This window comes from Ciconia boyciana, chromosome 2 (assembly GCF_034638445.1).
Source record: "Ciconia boyciana chromosome 2, ASM3463844v1, whole genome shotgun sequence".
NCBI classification, from domain to species: domain Eukaryota; kingdom Metazoa; phylum Chordata; class Aves; order Ciconiiformes; family Ciconiidae; genus Ciconia; species Ciconia boyciana.
The window spans coordinates 18,086,528-18,104,477 of NC_132935.1; the positions used below are offsets into that span (position 1 = coordinate 18,086,528).

General features: G+C 37.6%; 1 protein-coding gene across 3 annotated transcripts in view; it reads left to right on the plus strand.

The window, feature by feature from the left end:
• CSMD3 (CUB and Sushi multiple domains 3) overlaps nucleotides 1-17,950 on the plus strand; it is a 782,968-nt gene that overhangs the window by 416,843 nt on the left and 348,175 nt on the right. For all 3 annotated transcript variants that reach the window (XM_072852006.1, XM_072852007.1, XM_072852008.1), the window contains 3 exons: nucleotides 2,335-2,517; nucleotides 3,631-3,957; nucleotides 11,645-11,839. In XM_072852006.1, the coding sequence (XP_072708107.1) occupies nucleotides 2,335-2,517; nucleotides 3,631-3,957; nucleotides 11,645-11,839 (705 nt within the window). The remainder of the gene's footprint in view (nucleotides 1-2,334; nucleotides 2,518-3,630; nucleotides 3,958-11,644; nucleotides 11,840-17,950) is intronic.

A 17,950-nucleotide genomic window follows, 5' to 3' on the forward strand; every position in this document is an offset into this window, starting at 1 on the left:
CACGTTCAAGACCATCTGAGGAACCTGAATGTGCACAAGTCCATGGGACCTGATGAGATGCATCCGAGGGTCCTGAGGGAACTGGCAGATGAAGTTGCTAAGCCACTATCCATCACATCTGAAAAGTTGTGGCAGGCTGGTGAAATTCCCAGTGACTGGAAAAGGAGAAACATAACATCCATTCCTAAAAAGGGAAAAAAGGAAGACAAGGGGAACTACAGGCTGGTCAGTCTCACCTCAGTGCCTGGCAAGATCATGGACCAGATAGTCCTGGAAACTGTGCTAAGGCACATGGAAAACAAAGAGGTGATTGGTGACAGCCAGCATGGCTTCACTAAAGGCAGATTGTGCCTAACAAATTTGGTGGCCTTCTGCGATGGGGTTACAGCATTGGTGGGTAAGGGAAGAGCGACTGATGTAATCTACTTGAACTTGTGAAAAGCATTTGATACTGTCCCACACAAGAACCTTGTCTCTACAATGGAGAGACATGGATTTGACAGATGGACCACTTGGTGGATAAGGAATTGACTGCACGGTCACACTCAAAGAGTTGACATCGGACATCTGCTCAATGTCTGGGTGGAGACCAGTGACGAATGGTGTCTCAGGGGTCCATATTGGGACCAATATCATCTTTGTTGGGTACATGGACAGTGGGATTGAGTGCACCCTCAGCAGGTTTGCGCATGACACAAAGCTGAATGGTGTGGTTGATACTCTAGAGGGAAGGGATGCCATCCAGAGGGACCTTGATGCGATAGAGAGGTGGGCCCGTGTGAACCTCATGAGGTTCAACAAGGCCAAATGTAAGGTCCTGCATCTGGCTTGAGGAAATCCCAAACATGGATACAGGCTGGGCGAAGAGTGGATTGAGAGCAGCCCTGCGGAGAAGTACTTGGGAGTATTGGTGGATGAAAAACTGAACGTGAGCCGGCAATGTGTGCTCACAGCCCAGAAAGCCAATTGCATCCTGGGCTGCATATAAAGAAGCATGGCCAGTGGGTTGATGGAGGCAACTCTCCCCCTCTACTCGGCTCTTGTGAGACCCCACCTGGAGTACTGTGTTCAGCTCTGGGGCCCCCAGCATAAGAAAGACGCGGACCTGTTGGAGTGGATCCAGAGGAGGGCCACAAAGATGATCAGGGGGCTAGAACACCTCCCCTATGCGGACAAGCTGACAGAGTTGGGGTTGTTTAGCCTAGAGAAGAGAAGGCTCTGGGGATACCTTATAGCAGCCTTCCAGTACTTAAAGAGGGCCTAAAGGAAAGATGGGGAGGGACTCTTCATCAGGGAGTGTAGTGATAGGACAAGGGGTAATGGTTTTAAACTGAAAGAGGGTAGATTTAGATTAGACATTAGGAAGACATTCTTTACTGTGAGGGTGGTGAGGCACTGGAACAGCTTGTCCAGAGGAGTTGTGAATGCCCCCTCCCTGGAAGTGTTCAAGACCAGGTTGGATGAGGCTTTGAGCAACCTGATCTAGTGGAAGGTGTCCCTGCCCATACAAAGGGGTTGGAAGTAGGTGATCTTTAAGGTTCCTTCCAACCCAAACCATTCTATGATTCCAGCTTGAATTGCCTTATGAGCTTGTAAAATGCGTATGGGTGAGAAATGCTTTTCAGAAGATCCCTCCATGCTTGTAACTGCCCGTGAAAGTTCAGGACAGTATGTAATTTGAGAGAATATCATAGCTGTAACAATTGTAGAAGTAGCAGAGAATCATTCAGATACCTTGCAGTTAAGTCCACTGAGGTAAAATGTTTGAGTATATAGAAGTTATTTTTGCATGTGTGTACATAATGTGTGTGTATATAAATGTGTATATATGTGTATATATACTTATGTATTTATGTATAGCCTCCTTTTGACTCTGGGCAAGTCTTTTTGTTTCACTACTCCCTTTTTTTGCCATGTCATTGGTTCATCAATTTAAGCTGTATTGGAAAATGGACAGTGGTTACACAGTGGGATGCTGGTCTCTGTTGCTGGTTTTAAGTGCTCACGTACTACAAGTGATATTTTACTTAATATTATTATTGCCTAAAATTTTACAAAATAAAATAAAGTAGTAATAATTTTCCTCATATCCTTTTAATTTCAAGTACTCTATTAACAAAAAGAGCTCTGATTTTTCTAAGATCCTTACCCAGAATTTCCTCCTTAGGAATCTGGAGTATAGAATCAGACTCAGTGGTGCATTTCTGCAACTGTTGTTACATAGGTTATTTTCATTTGCTTATAGTATGTATAGTTATTTTCTAGATGTGAGCATATACCCACAGGGAGTTTGTTTTTTTCTTCTAGAACTAAATTCCTTATTTTTTTCAACAGAAATTGAAAAGGAAAGCTGTGGAGATCCTGGAACACCATTGTATGGTATCAGAGAAGGGGATGGATTTTCTAACCGTGATGTTTTAAGGTTTGAATGTCAGTTTGGATTTGAATTAATTGGAGAGAAATCTATCATTTGCCAAGAAAACAACCAGTGGTCTGCAAACATACCAATCTGTATTTGTATGTACCAAATCTTTTTTTATTATTATTTTTAATACATAGCATTATGATAAGTTTTTCCTTATATGTAATAATTTGTGTGATTGATTGCAGAGTTAGCACAATGCAATTAATTCTAAGAGGTTGAATTTGCTTTTGTTCAGTGGTAGGTTTGCCTAATGATTATGCCCAAGACAGGTTCTAGAACTGCTAAAATATATTTTTCTTTTACTAGCAACTATTAAAGCAGTTGTCTTTATGTGATTTGATATAATGTTTTATTATTGGCTTTTTTGTAGGATTCTGTAGATTTTATATGTATGATACACTTTTTATAGCTACTCCTATAAGTTAATATATTTCCTGAGATTAGAAGTTGCTGAATTGTAATCAAGGGTTTAAATTATTTACTTTTTTTCCCTATGTATTATATAAGAATATCTTTTAGCACTTAAATGATCATAGACATTTATAGCTCTCTTCCAGTTACATTATGCAGTGTAAGTAAAACCAATGTTGTGATATGTATTTGTGGCAACACCTTTCTTAACATTTCCACTAAAATAGTATAGATCAAATATATTCAGAGAGCAATCAATTGCTTTCATCCCTGCAACTCAATTTAATATGGCAGTCGAAGTGGTTGAATATAAAATATTATCCTGATAACAACAAAACAACTCTGTTGTCTCTTTGAGGTTAGTTAATTTCTTGTGCTTCTGTGTGAACAACAAATGATAAGGGTGCTATTGACTTTCTGCCTCTTTAATGTGCTCAGTGAGAGGTCTGCTCATCTAAACAGTTCCCTAAAGGAGAAAATAAGTGGTGCCAAGTGTTTAAAGATTGTTGAACATGGGTAAATTGTAAGGACTGTTGTGGGCTTCCAAAGCAACAAGGATGTTCTTTATTACCTGGGGGCTCTTCTTGGGAGGTAGCTTTATTGAGGAGAAGGGAATAAGAAGATAAAGAAAAAAAGAACCTTCTTTCTGGCTTCACAGATCATAACAAATACTGAATTATTCAGTTGAGGTAATCAGCAAGTTTAAGGATCTCTTACAAAAACTTAGTAATAAAATAAATCCTTATTGAAATGTTTTATTCTATTATCTAATTTCTTTCTCTCTTTTTTCGCAGTTCCTTGCCTTTCCAATTTCACTGCACCAATGGGAACAGTTCTTTCACCTGATTATCCAGAGGGATATGGGAATAATTTAAACTGTATCTGGACAATAATTTCAGACCCTGGGAGCCGAATCCATCTCTCTTTTAATGACTTTGACTTAGAATCTCAGTTTGACTTCCTTGCAGTTAAAGATGGTGACTCTCCAGATTCCCCCATAATAGGAACATTTACTGGTGCGGAAGTCCCTTCCCATCTTACCAGTAATGGCCATATTTTGCGTCTGGAATTTCAAGCTGACCATTCAATGTCAGGGCGTGGATTTAACATCACTTATAACAGTGAGTAATTATATTTTTTAATGTATGTGTGTGTTTTGTTTTCAACGTATAGTTTAGGAGATATGTATAAGTATGTAAAAATGATGTTATGGTAATACACCTTCAAACAAATCCTATATACCTAGAATACCTAATTTAGGTGTTTAGATTGTCTTTCAAATACATTGTTAGGGCTGAAAATGTGTGTATATTTATCATTTATGGTATTAGAGATTGTTGTGATGGGAGTCTTTAGAAGACTGACAAATCAGGCCAGTTTCAAATTGTAAAACAGAACTTTACTAAATTCGCTAACAGCACACTTTGTGCTGCTGGTTAAATCCTACATAATGTTAATCACCATCATTACATGTACAGAACTGTTACTCTTGAACACTCATGCTAGTTTAGCTGTAAATGTGTATAATACCCTGGAGCTGATGGCATGCAGTCCATGCAGTCCAGTCACCACAGTTAACATGGGCAGCCATAGGAGTTCTTTGATAAGAGAAGTCAAACCACAATAGACTTGTCTTCTTTTTCTCTGTTTTACCTTCCTTATTGCTGATGATTTTAAGCTATTTTTCCCAATCCCAGAAAAGGACGTCTCCTGTTCTCCTGGTACTACTTCCCTTGTTCTTTTTTGTCTTGCCAGTCATCCCTGTGTATTCAGGAAGATGCCTGGCCTATTTGCAGTCCCTTGTGCTTATTTTGTCTTTTGTTTAGCAATTTTTTTGCCACTTGGATGCCTTCTGTGTGCAACTACACCTGTCTATCTATGCCCTTTTGGTGATCAAATTGCTCACATGCTTATGTAAAATGTTTATATGTTGTGCCTGGCTACGCCATTACAATGTTAAAAAGAATACTTACATACTGTTGTTAGTTACTCTGGTTTGGTATGCTTGTATATAGGCTGGAGATAAGATCATATTAATTATATCTTGATTAATACAGTTTTAACTTACAGCTGTAACAGCCATGGGGAGAGGTTTCTAGACTGCCATTCAGAGCAACTGCAGTAAATAGCACTTGGGCTTCTGTCTTGAGTGCTCTGAATTGTACCTACCTATTCGTAGCTTTTGGAAAGGAAACCAGCATCTTCTGTCACCTTTTGTATTTAGTTTATCTATTACACAGAAACAGAGAGTTTCCCGTTAAAATGGAGTTCTGTGTATTTCACTTGCTTCTGTCCTGGGGGAGGTAAAAAGATTGAAACTAACTAAAAATATACATAGCTCCTCATTTACTACTTGACACTACATTTACTGACAGCATAATAATTGAAGGTGACATTAAATATCTTCTCCAGTACTAAATACCATTAACACTTATTCACCTTACTTTTTGCTGGCAAATTCGTTACATTTCTTCTGAAGGACATACGAAGAACTGCCTGTGTTGTATTGCTGTCAAATTATTTGGCATTTATCCAACACCAAAGTCCAGGCAGGATATATTCCCAGCTAGGGCAGACATGATGATGAAATGTGTAAGCCTATGGCATGAATAACACTGCAAAATATAGCATGAAGCTTTCCTGGGAGCACATGCAAAAATAGATTTTGCCACCCCAGTAGTGAAGTGAGAAGGACTGGGATTAGCTAAGTCGTTCCTTTTGGGAAGCTGGAAGGAAATTGGAAGGAGAGGAAATGCCTGAAGTATCAGGCTTGCTACTATTTGTAGAGGGTGGTAGGAATAACAGAGTGGCTGTTGGGGGATTCATCATATCCTCCAGCCAGAGCTGCCTCACCTCACACATTTGGATTTTCTTTGTCTTTTTTTTTCTTCTTTCTGATGGTAGAGGTAGCAGAGTAGTTTTCCATGCCAACAGGTAGAGAAAATAGGCAAAAGATGATGGATATTTTGATATTCCCAAAAGTCTGATGTCATGTGTAACTGTTTCCATTCCTGTCTTTCTCCCTAACACCTGAGTATGATAATTCCAGGGGCTTCCTTGGAATGCAAGTGAATCTTCAACTGCATGATTTGAAGGAGAGCTGTATACCCACATCTCCCCTTCCCAGGAGAATGTGTTACATGCTTGGCTATATGAAAAAAATAGTCTTTATTGTTGAAGATGTTTTACTCCGAATAAAACAAAAAGGATCCATTAAACCAAAGAGGAAGTGAGATTAAGTGAGCTTGGTAATTGAGAGACCCAGACTCCACATTTTTCTCCAAGGAATGTTAATAATTAATATTATTTTCATAGTATTGCAAGGACTAAATTCCCCTGTGGCTCTCTACTTTTCATGCATCAGTTCACCTCTCCATCTTTTTTTTTTCTCTCCCTTTTGTTTTGTTTTGTTTTATTTTGGGTTGTCAATCTTTCAGAGAAGTATTTCTTAAGACTTACCTTGAACATTGCTGTCTGAATAGGAAAGAGATAACCTGACACCAGATTACTGTGTAAACATTCTTTTTCTGATATTGTCTTATATTTCAGCTCCCAGCCATCTATCTTAGCTGCTTTATCCCCAGGTCATTTCTCACAAATGTAGAATGTAAGCGTGAAGAAAATAAGGTGTCTTCTTATTGGTTTCTATAGCTACCAGTCATCATTGCAAACTGAACTTTGAGCTGTAGCTAGGTATCTCAGTACCATAACTAAATATTGGAAAGTCTGGGGTTATTCAGTACTACTGAAATATAAAATCAGTTATAATGAAAATGAGATATTGAATCCATGTTTCTTAACGGAAGTTGTGACATTTGTTCTGTTTTCTTCTGTTTCATGTCCTTTCAACATTTATAAGAGTTCTGCTTACTTCTTTAAGGTTTCACTGTGGTGTGCTCAATGGTGTCAAGCTGAAATCTAGTGATAAGAAAAAAAAAAAATTATTGGAGAGTCTAAGGCAGTCTTTTTGGATAAAAATTAGGCCTATGTATAAATGGATATTCTCAAGTCATCCCATTTTGCAGAACTAGAACTAAATATAGGTCAGTTAAAGTGGGATTTACAGTAAAAATGAAAGATGCAGATGATTAGCATGGAATAATTCTTATATTAGTTTTTATTTGGAAATACAACAATTCATCAAACGCTGTCAAGACTTCAGGTTTAATATTTCACTGCCATATAAATATACTTATCAGAATAAATTCTGGTCCTTTAAAAAATTTGCAGACTTCCTTGGGCATGTGGTAGTCTGATTATGATATCTCTCAATTAACAGTAACTTAAAGTATGCACTGATAGTACCAAATGGTACAATTTTAATTTTTATAAAGAAGTAACAATGCAATATTAACTTGTACCAGTTGTATAATGAAACCCACTCACTCTGAAAAGAATTATTTTAAAGAAGTGTTTTCTATATTTGAGCAGTTTAACACATTTATATTTTTATTTCTTTTTATGGTTGTGTTTAAACTAGAATGGAGGTGTGCATGTGTTCGTTACACTCTGTAGTTAAAATCTACTTACAAAAGCAAAGATAACTCGAGAGAATATGTCTAATCTATCTTCAGTAAAGACAGGTTCAATCTGATAAATTACAGAAGTAATCTTTCCATAATAAATAGTTTAAGGCCAAGAGAGAGGATAAAAAATAAATTAATATAATTTTCACTCTGTCTTGGCATTCATAAACCCAAAGTTAATTAAAAATATCCATTTTCTGCTAACAGTCCGGCTTATATATTTCAAAGCTATCAGTCTCTTTTTGTCCCCTTCAAGAGCAGAAACAGTATATCTCAGGAAAGGTACAACATCATCAATCTTTTCTAAAAAGAATGTAAGCTACTCAAGTAAATAATTTCATTGATGTTTTTGAGGTATAGGATGGAGAAGAATGAAACTGAGTTACTAGCACATAATCTGATTTTTTAATAGTATTTATCAGAAACTATTTTTATCCCATATTTATTTTTATTACGGCAACATATGTGGTCTCAGATAATTAGTCTCATTCCAGTAAAACCATACATAAATTCAACTTCTGTTGGAAGTAAACAAAAATTAGATTTCAAATGTCTCATCTTTGAGTTACTTCACTAAGTCTGACAAAGATTTCTAATGAATTAAATTTTGGGATAAGCCCACAGAAATGTGTGACTTGAAAATGGATGATGCAGAGAATGTTCCAATAACCAAAGGAATAGGAAATCAAAAGGCTGTCATTTTCGGTTTGATCAGATCCTTGTATGGGTTTACTTATATCTGGCTATGCACTACTGTTGATGCAAAAGGGGGAATGAGGCAGGAGAGTGCTTTACAGGATACAGCAGAACACAGGAACATAGCAACCTGAAATTACATTGGTTTAATTTGCTATAGAACTGCATACTTACACCTGGCTCCTTGCTTCCAGTTTATATCTCAAACCCAGGAGCCCTTAATGACATTTCTGGTCTCTTTGAAGGTATTTATAAACTCAATCATCCCTTAATCTTTCCTCTAATAAGCATATGCATTGAACTCCTCAATTTAAGGGGAAGTCTGAGCTTTATGTCATATCTGTGACTCCTTTACGAATGCTTCCCACTTTATCTATGTCTTTGTTCAATTATGGAGATCAGAACTAGGCACAGTATCTGGATATAGTCACATAAATTACAAGCAATGAAGTTATATAGTCTCTCTGCTTCAGTCTGGATTTCCTAGTTTAGGTCAGGACAGACAAAATGCACACATTAATTGCTATGCAACAATTGGAGCCATGTGAAGGAGAATGGATATTTATTCCCTGTGACAAAGGAGTTATTGCAAAGAAGACTACAAAGTCACGAGTTATTATCTCCCCTTTCCTTGCTGGTGGAAGCAGGGGTTGTCAGTGGTTGGGAGGAACTGTATCAGCTCCGGCTGGGAGAGTTTGGTCCCAGGTGTCCCTGGAGGTCCTCCATAGGCAGGCATTCCAGAAACCAGAGTCATGCCAACCTCCCTTCAGGCTAGGGCAGATGAGTTTTTTGAGGTGGAGAGCATCTTCCAGATTGTTTGATTTTTGCTAGTTGGTGGAATGATTTGAGCTGTTGCTCATTGATTGGGGTGTAGGAGGTGCTGGGCAAATATTTTTGTATAAGTTTAGATCTGCTGTTTCTGCCAGTTATACAGATTTTTTTGTTGCTGTTTTCATCACAACTGTTTAATTGCGATTTATCTAGCAAAAGTTACAACCCTACGAACTACATAGCAACATGCTAAAGGTCAAACTGTGAGCCTTTGACATCAGCCTAATTACTCGAGTGATTTCAGCTCAGTAGGCCAAGACATTGACAATCCCAGATGCTGCTTTTATATCCAAAGACTGCTTTAGTCTGTTTTGTTGCTGTGATAGGGTATGTCCATCATGGTACATTTTTGCCAGCACTCCCTCCTGCTAGACTTTTTCAGTCTCAGTACTTCCCAAGAGAATTCTTTAAACTGTTATGTACTACACAGAAGTATGAGTTTACACGGGATGGTACTGAACTACTAGTACTACTAGTTCTTTGCATAACTTTTAAAAACCTTTCACAATTGTTTTTTATGAAGTATCTCTTTATTATTTGATATTCTCTTAACTTCTCTTCCTTCTTTGATATTTTTCTCTGAAAAGGTTTCATTTACTCCAAAGCCATTGCTAAACTTATCAGCTAAAACTCATCATAGGGCAATCTACCAAAACAATTAATTGCGCTAGTGGACCTCTCCTTTCTGGCCCTATTTCCAAGGACCTTTCAGAACAGACCAGATGAGTTACGGTTAGCTTCATTCCAGCCTTCCTATCTCTTGAGATCTCTGCAGTTTCTCTCCTTCGCATTTTTTTGATGCAAAATGCAGGTTTTAACATCCTTCTGAGTTAACATGAGAACTGAAAGTACTTCACCGTCACCCTGTGCTATGATTATGCCACCTGGCTTGTTTCCAGATACTAGTTAAAATACCAGTACAATCGTGATAGTTGATGAGTATAAATGCCAGGAAAACTGTATCTCCTCTTTACATGTCATATTGCATAAGGAACTTTTCCATGGTTTCTTGATTCATTGATGATGGGTAAAATAATAATATTCAGGATATACCCCTGTGTTCTTTTTCTTTTGAGTTTAAGGCTTGTATATATTATAGCTCCACCATGAAGCTTTTCAGAAGTATAGGCAGACTGAATTTTACTCATCAAGTAACGTAACTGCAGCCAGGCTAGGCTAAGAGAGTGACTGCTGTTGTTGGGAAGGATTGTCTTTCACTCTCTTGCCTCCCATAGCCATCCTATACAGTACAATTGCTTCCATAGGAGCAGCAGTAGCAGCCACAACTCTTAGTTCCTGAGCTGAAATATAGAGAATTGATTTTGCATCCTCAATAAACTGGTGTCATACACAAGCAAGCTATACTTGGAGTCAACATTTATCTGCATTTACAGATAACAATATTGAAAATCTATCTCTTGTGTTGTCTGAAGCTAGTAAGAAAAACAATCAATCCCCTCACTAAAAGTGACAACTGTGCATAAAGAATTGAAAAAGTTTTTATAACCCCTATGAAAAAGTATGGGATTGCATCATTTTTTAATGCCATCCTCAAATGGTAGACAACTATTCAATGAAAGCACTATTTTCATTCCCAATATATGTAGCATTTCCTAAGTCAAAATGACAATAAATGAATTCTTTCTCTTGTCTGTTATTATGGTTTGTAATACTTCTGTAATGCAACATCTGAGAAATCTTTCTGCTAAGTTAATGAAATATTACTTTTAAAAAATTTGATGGGGGAGCTTGGGTATATTTTGTCTAGCAGACACATTAGTAAAACTGCAGAAAAATATTGTGAAAATAATCTTTTTAGGACGTAGTCCTTTCTGATGTCTCCATATGTAGACATATTTATGAAGATAAAATTTGCAGTCATTACACATGAGGAAGGTGGATATTGTGCTTGTGATATTTGTTCTCACTGAAAAACCAACACTTTTTTTCAAATCTAAGATGTATATGCAGTATTCTTAATAAATAAATATCAAAAGATAACGAATTATACATATCTTTTAATGATATTGCTATAAATATGACTTTTCTCACTTCTGGTAGGAAGACGAGCTTGCTTGTTCTGCCAGTGTAAGGTGTATTCTGTAGTAAAAGACATGGACTATCTTTGTTATAGTATCTACATATATAAAGGGAAATTACAATTTTTTAATTTACCCATAGATAAACTTGAAATTTTGGAAAACTTTGTACATACTAAGAATTTCTTTGACCTTAAATATAACAATATGGTTAGTTTCCAGTTTTCTTTCTTTCACCAACATCACCCCTTTTGTAGCTGTTCACCATCTCTCAGTACAGAAATAAAATAGACTATGGCAATATCAAGCACACTGAGGTCAGTATGGCTTGAATGGATGTGACAGTGAATTGAAAATACAAAAGATGACTAAAGCTATTATATGATAGATGCTTACCCTGCCCTTCTGATGGATGCTTCTGGCCCATTCTAACTTTGGATAGTATGGGCTGTTGGAAGGGAGAACTTAGCCATCACTGAAATCTGCCAGCACCTAGCTGTCCAAACTAAGATTCATGCTGGTATAACTTTATCATATTTTAAGCAATTTTTTGTACTAGTTTTCATTTTCTGCTGTTCGTAAAGCTTTTGTTTCTTATTGTTTCCTAATATAAATAGTTTGTTCTTACTAGCAGAATAAAATCCTAAAAGTGTCATCTTGCTTGCAAGAGTTATTACACTATTTCCCTCCCCCCCTTTTTTTTTTCTTTTGAAAAGCATTTGGACATAACGAGTGCCCTGATCCTGGAGTGCCAATCAACGCTCGGCGTTTTGGTGACAACTTTCAGCTGGGGAGCTCAATTTCTGTTATATGTGAGGAAGGATTTATTAAAACACAAGGAACTGAAACAATTACTTGCATGCTAATGGATGGAAAAGTAATGTGGAGTGGACCTATTCCTAAGTGTGGAGGTATGTATAATATTTCTTTCTGATTCAGGAAAACTTGATGTAAAGTCTTTTAAGTTGTCACCAAACAGAGTTCAGATTTTTGTAAATGGATAGCACAAAGCTCCTGTAAATCCTAGCCCTTAATAAAAGAGTCTAGTGAGGCATGAGCTTTTATTATAACCCTGTCTGCAGGGGTGAGTTTTTCTCCTAATTGTTATAAGGACAGAAGGAAAACACGGAAAGAATTGGCATAAACATCAGTGATGCAAGCACTGCTATATAACCTCCGTAACAACGAAGGCTCATCTAAGAAACTTATTAGGACTGGAATGGGAATAGTTTACACTGTTCATACTTTCAGATGGCTCTCATTTGGCACTGATGGAACTACAATTTCCCAAAGACATTTTATGCTTCAAAGGATCACTCCGGCCTTTTTTTTTTTCTTTTTAAAGCATGTGTTTGTCCAATTTGAGAAACTGTTTAAAGCAATGAGCTTCAGTGCTAGAAATACACCAATAATATTCATCTTTGCATTTTTGAATTCCAGTCCAATCAGTATCACGATTGGCCTTGTTAATACCTAGGAGAAAGACGTAGGAGGAAAGAAGAAAATAAGCAAATCCTTCTGTTTTCACTGAACCTTATTTTAGGATATTGAAGGTTCCTGTTCTTCAACATCGATATTTAAATCTCTTGTTCAACTTGTCAGTCAAGGTTCTGAAGCAGTCAAGAGTCTGATTTTGGGCAGGGGGTTGTTTTTTGTTTTTTTAATTATTTTCACCCAGTTTCATATAGAAGGTTTTCTTCAAAATACAGCTATTGACTTCCTACTTCAGACAGATGAACAATTTAAAATCATTTGAGTGCTCAGTGATTGCTGATACAATATTAGATTGAAATGAAGATGTTGATCTCTTTGCGGGTCTTTGACTATGGTATTTAAAACATTTTGAGAGGTTTTAGCTATCTGTTGCAGTGCTTATGTTTCTTCTATCCACAGTGACATGTAGGCTGGGGAAGATTCTTTTAGCGATTGATCTTCCCGTTTATAGAAATTAAATACTTCCATACATTACAACCTGTAAAACACAATGTTATGCATATTTCCTTGGACTTGTTTATACTAATAGATATAAAAATATAATCATTGCTTCATTAATTGTCTATATTTTAAGTGTCTTCACCTAAACAGAAAAAAAAAATAATTCAGTTGCTTGTAAATATTTTTAAATACATGATTTAATAAATAATTATATAATCTCTGATTTATAGTTTGTTACTTCTTATTTTAAACAAAAGCTTAGCTCTTATTTTCACTATGTAACTGTCTTCCTAACAAAATTTGCTTAACTTTAACACATGAATGCAACTCCTTATAATACACTTTGCCTCCAGTTTACTTTCTGTGATTATTATTGTTTCATTGATATAAGGTAGGTCAGTTTCCCTAGACAAGATTAGTATAGGTTATAATGCACTTGCTTTATTATAAGGTTCATGGAGCTGTATAACACTGCTAATAAAATATAAGGTTGTATTCTCAATGTTACATTAAAAACTTACATTAATGGGAATATTTTTAAATGCCAGTCCATAGACAAGATAATCTGATCCATAGGTGGTCTGAGACTCTGAATGGAACATATATTGGAATCCTAGAGGTTGGGACAGTGGTATATTTGAATTAGATGTATTTATTGACTGTAGAATTAGATATATTTTTAAAATTTAAGATAAAATTTGAAGACAAACAAAAATATTTTTAAGCTCATAAATAAATTTCGTCTGTTTGGGATGTTCAGAATTTTTATTGACTGTGTACACATTTGCCTGTAACACATACTCATTTCATATAAGGTGAAGTTTGCTTGCTCTACACACGCCTCATAATTTCATTGTCATATATATCAAGTCAAAGGCATGAACTCCACATCCTGTCTAGGAGATACTGAATGTGACTACTGTGCAGTTTTTCTTCCACTGCAGGAATGAATGACAGACATTGACAATGTCTCCTATTACAATATATAGGAGAGAACCATTTAATAATAAATGTGGTGCAGATGGATAGGGTCAGCATACTAATTTTTCAGGGCAACCCTGACCAGCCTGTGCTGGGGCTTCCTCCAGCAGAGGAAGTACATGGCCTGGGATCCATTTCAGCTCAGTCTGGGTCTGTCAGTCCCTGCCCCAGCAATGCCACAAGAGTGCTTGTCCCCAGCCCTATTCTCTGCTGATCTCAGCGTGCTCACATGACTTCCTGGTTTGACCTCAGATCTAACCCATCAAATAGCATTCATTTGATGGTCACTTGGCTGTCACCAGACCCTTTTCTGTCACCAATCGAGTCATGTTCACCTTGCTGAGGTGGAGTTGGATGATGCTGTGTTGGTGAGGGCACTAACTCTGCCTCTGTGTGTGTGGTCATTCTTGGCTCTTGGCTTCTCTTCTCTAGTGGAGCAGCCCTGCTTTTGCTGCTCCCTGATGCTTTTGAATTTGGGATTCCTGTCCTTGTGCCTTTCATCCTTCCTGTGTGAAGGTTATATGGAGGATTTTCCCATAATCTCTTGTAATATTATGGTGTTGTGCCTGTGCTGCAGCTCTAACCTTGGTCTTCCTGCATAACTCCTGTAATGTTTAATGTCCTGCTGTTCTGTAGCATGGGTGCTAAGGGTCTTGAAAAAAGGGTCTAAACTATGAATCTACAAGGTGTTCAGTGATTAGACTGTCATCCTCAAAGCTTTCTTCATAGTCACGTATGGAAATTTTATGCCTCAACCCCTGCACCTTACTGTACAAAGAAATAAATAGAAACAACCTTGTGAAAATTCTTAGAGCAGGCTAAGATTGGCTTTTGGTATTTGGCATAGACCTGTGTTTCACAAAGAGATTCTGGTAGATGACAACCTCTAGTTATGTTATATTTTTTGTGTTTTGTTTTTAACACACTGCCAGTGGGTATGAGTCTGCCAGGCAACCATCAAATAAAACTGCAAGAAAGAACAGGGGCTGAAAATCAGCGTAAAAAAGGTCAGGGAAACAATCCTATGGCAAGATGACTGGAGAGTTTTATTTTCTAAAAAACAAGGCTGTTTAAGATAAGCCCAGTCACCCAGCATTCTGAAAGGAAGGACTTCCTGGGTCTAGTAAATCAGCATGTGATGGTGAAAGTCAAATAAAAAATTCTATTGAATCTTGCACTGAAGGAAGAGCCATAATCAGGGAAAGGGCAAGAAAGATTTTCTTTAAAAAACCCAACCCAACAGCAAAACACTCTATTATTGTCAGATACCAAATACAAAGACAAATTACTCCAAATTTAGGCAATCTTATAATGGACATTATTTTTAATGTAATATTCATAGCAGTATTTTTGTAAGAGAGTTACTTTTTTGTGTTCCAAAGATAATCTTTAACAGTTTCATGTAAATTTTGTGAGAAAATAGAGCTTTGTACAAGTTTAGCAATACTGCATTCTAACTATGGTAGTATACTGGTTCAGAATAAGGCCATCTGGTATTCCTGTTCTTGTTGATATATTTTGTAGTTTATAGGCTCCATATGTATTATAAATATGTATAAGTGGTTATATACAATAAAATGTAGAGAAAACAAATGCTGTAGACTTAACCTTCTGGTTGCTGAGGTGAATATGAGTTTAAATACCTTATTGTTTGACTGGTACTGTTTGCTGAAGGAAGTATGGCAAAGGGACTTTAAGGTAAAAGGTGAAAAACACTATTTTAAAACTATCAGTAGGGAAAAAAAAAGATTAAATCTGCATATTTAGTAATGTTTGCAACATACTGAATTCTGAACTTTATATAGCTTTTAGAAATCCTTTTTTTCCCACACAGTAGGAGAAAGATGGGCTATTATGTCCTTAAAAATATAAAATACCTCTTTACAACAGTTCATCATTTTAACATAGGAGCTTGGTAATCTCCTGAGAAAAATGAAGATCAGACAAATGTATGATAATTCATGATCTTCAATTTGAAGGTGTGTCAAAGAGAGCAAAATTAATCTATTTTTGTAATGGAGAGGTCCAGAATAATATAGACAATGGTATATACTGTGCTGCTTTGTCAAAACGAGCAACTGAAATGCTTTGCAGACTGTATTAGGTGAAAAAAATACAGACATTTAAGAAATAGCCATGTCTTTGGGGGAAAATGCTGTATATTTCACAATATTTTTAGTAGAGACATGTACCTGTCAACAGTACAGTAATAGCTTTCCAACTTCTTTGTAATATACAACGTAGCTCATCTATTTTCATTGTGTAACCTTGTATGCATAATGTCCACTGGAACAGTGGTGTTATGAAACTTTATGGTGCAGCTTTCTCTTCCTGCAAAGTAAGATGCTTCTGCTGTCTGTCTAAATGGATACTTACATGTTACTAGTAATCAAAAAAATTGAGTGTTTTCTGATAATTAAATACACAGTTATATTGGTGATGGGGCAGAGTGTATGCTCAGCAAGTTTGCCACAACACCAGACCAGGAGGAGTGGCTGATATGCCAGAGGGTTGTGCTGCCGTCCAGAGGGACCTCAACAGGCTGGAGAAACAGGCTAATAGGAACCTCATGAAGTTTAACAAAGAGAACTGCGAAGTCCTGAACCTAGGGAGGAATAACCCCATGCACCAGGATATGCTAAGGGCCACCCAGCTGGAAAGAAGCTTTGCAGAAAAGGCCCTGGGGGTCCTGGTGGACACCAAGTTAAATGTGCACTTGCAGCAAAGAAAGCTGATGGTGTTCTGGGATGCATAAGGCAAAGTATTGCCAGCAGGTTGAGGGAGGTCATCTTTCCCCTCTACCCTGAGTTCTGGTGAGGTCACACCTGGAGTTTCTATCCAGTTCTGGGATCCTCAGTACAAGAGAGCCATGGACATACAGGAGTGTCCAACAAAGGCTGCAAAAATGATTGAGGGATTAGAGCATCTCTCCTATGAGGAGAAGCTGAGAGATCTGGGACTGTTTAGCTTGGAGAAGAGAAGGCTCGGGGGGGTGGGGGGGGGAGGGGTCTTATGAATGTATATTAATACCTGAAGGGTGGGTGCAAAGAGGATGGAGCCAGAGCCAGGCTCTTTTCAGTGGTATCCAGTGACAGGACCAGAGGCAATGGGAACAAACTGAACCACAGGAGGTTCCATATGAACATCAGAAAATGCTTTTTTACTATGAGGGTGACCAAGCGCTGAAGATGTTCGAAAGCTGTCTGGTCATGGTTCAGATCATGTGCTTGTTTAAATAAATTACTACTGGAACAGAATTAACTTCCTGTCCTTTTTCCTTTTTTTTTTTCCCCAGTAAACAAAGTCCCAAAATGACAAATTCACTATGAAATCAGTTTAAGGCTAGCCCTTGTCTTCACTGCCAACTGGATCAAGTCTGTATTTAATCTACATGCAGTAGTAATTTACATGACTCCATCTTTGCAGCAGTAATGTTACGTCCTCACAGAATCATGAAATGGTTTGGGTTGGAAGGGACCTTTAAAAATCACCTAGTCCAACGCCCCTGCCATGGCCAGGGACATCTTCCACTAAATCAAGTTCCTCAAAGCCCTGTCCAACCTGACTTTGAACACTTCCAATGATGGGGCATCCACAACTTCTCCTGGCCACCTATTCCAGTGTCTCACCACTCTCATTGTAAAAAATGTCCTCCTTATATCCAATGTAAGTCTACGCTCTTTCAGTTTAAAACTGTTATCCCTTGTCCTATTGCTATGGGCCTTGATAAAAAAGTGTCTCTCTGTCTTTCTTGTAAGCCCTCGTTAAATATCTAAAGGCCATAATAAGGTCTCCCTGGAGCTTGCTTTTCTCCAGGTTGAACATCCGCAACTCTCAGCCTTTCTTCATAGGAGAGGTGTTCCATCCCTCTGATCATTTTTGTGGTCCTCCTAACCTGCTCTAACAGGTCCATGTCTTTCTTGTGCTGGGGACCTCACAGCTGGATGCAGTACTCCAGGTGGGCTCTTACAATAGCAGAGCAGAAGGGAAAAATCACCTCCCTTGACCTGCTGGCCATGCTTCTTTTTGCACAGCCCAGGATACGATTGGCTTTCTGGGCTGCAAGCACACATTGCTGGTCCAATTTTTCATCCACCAATATCCCC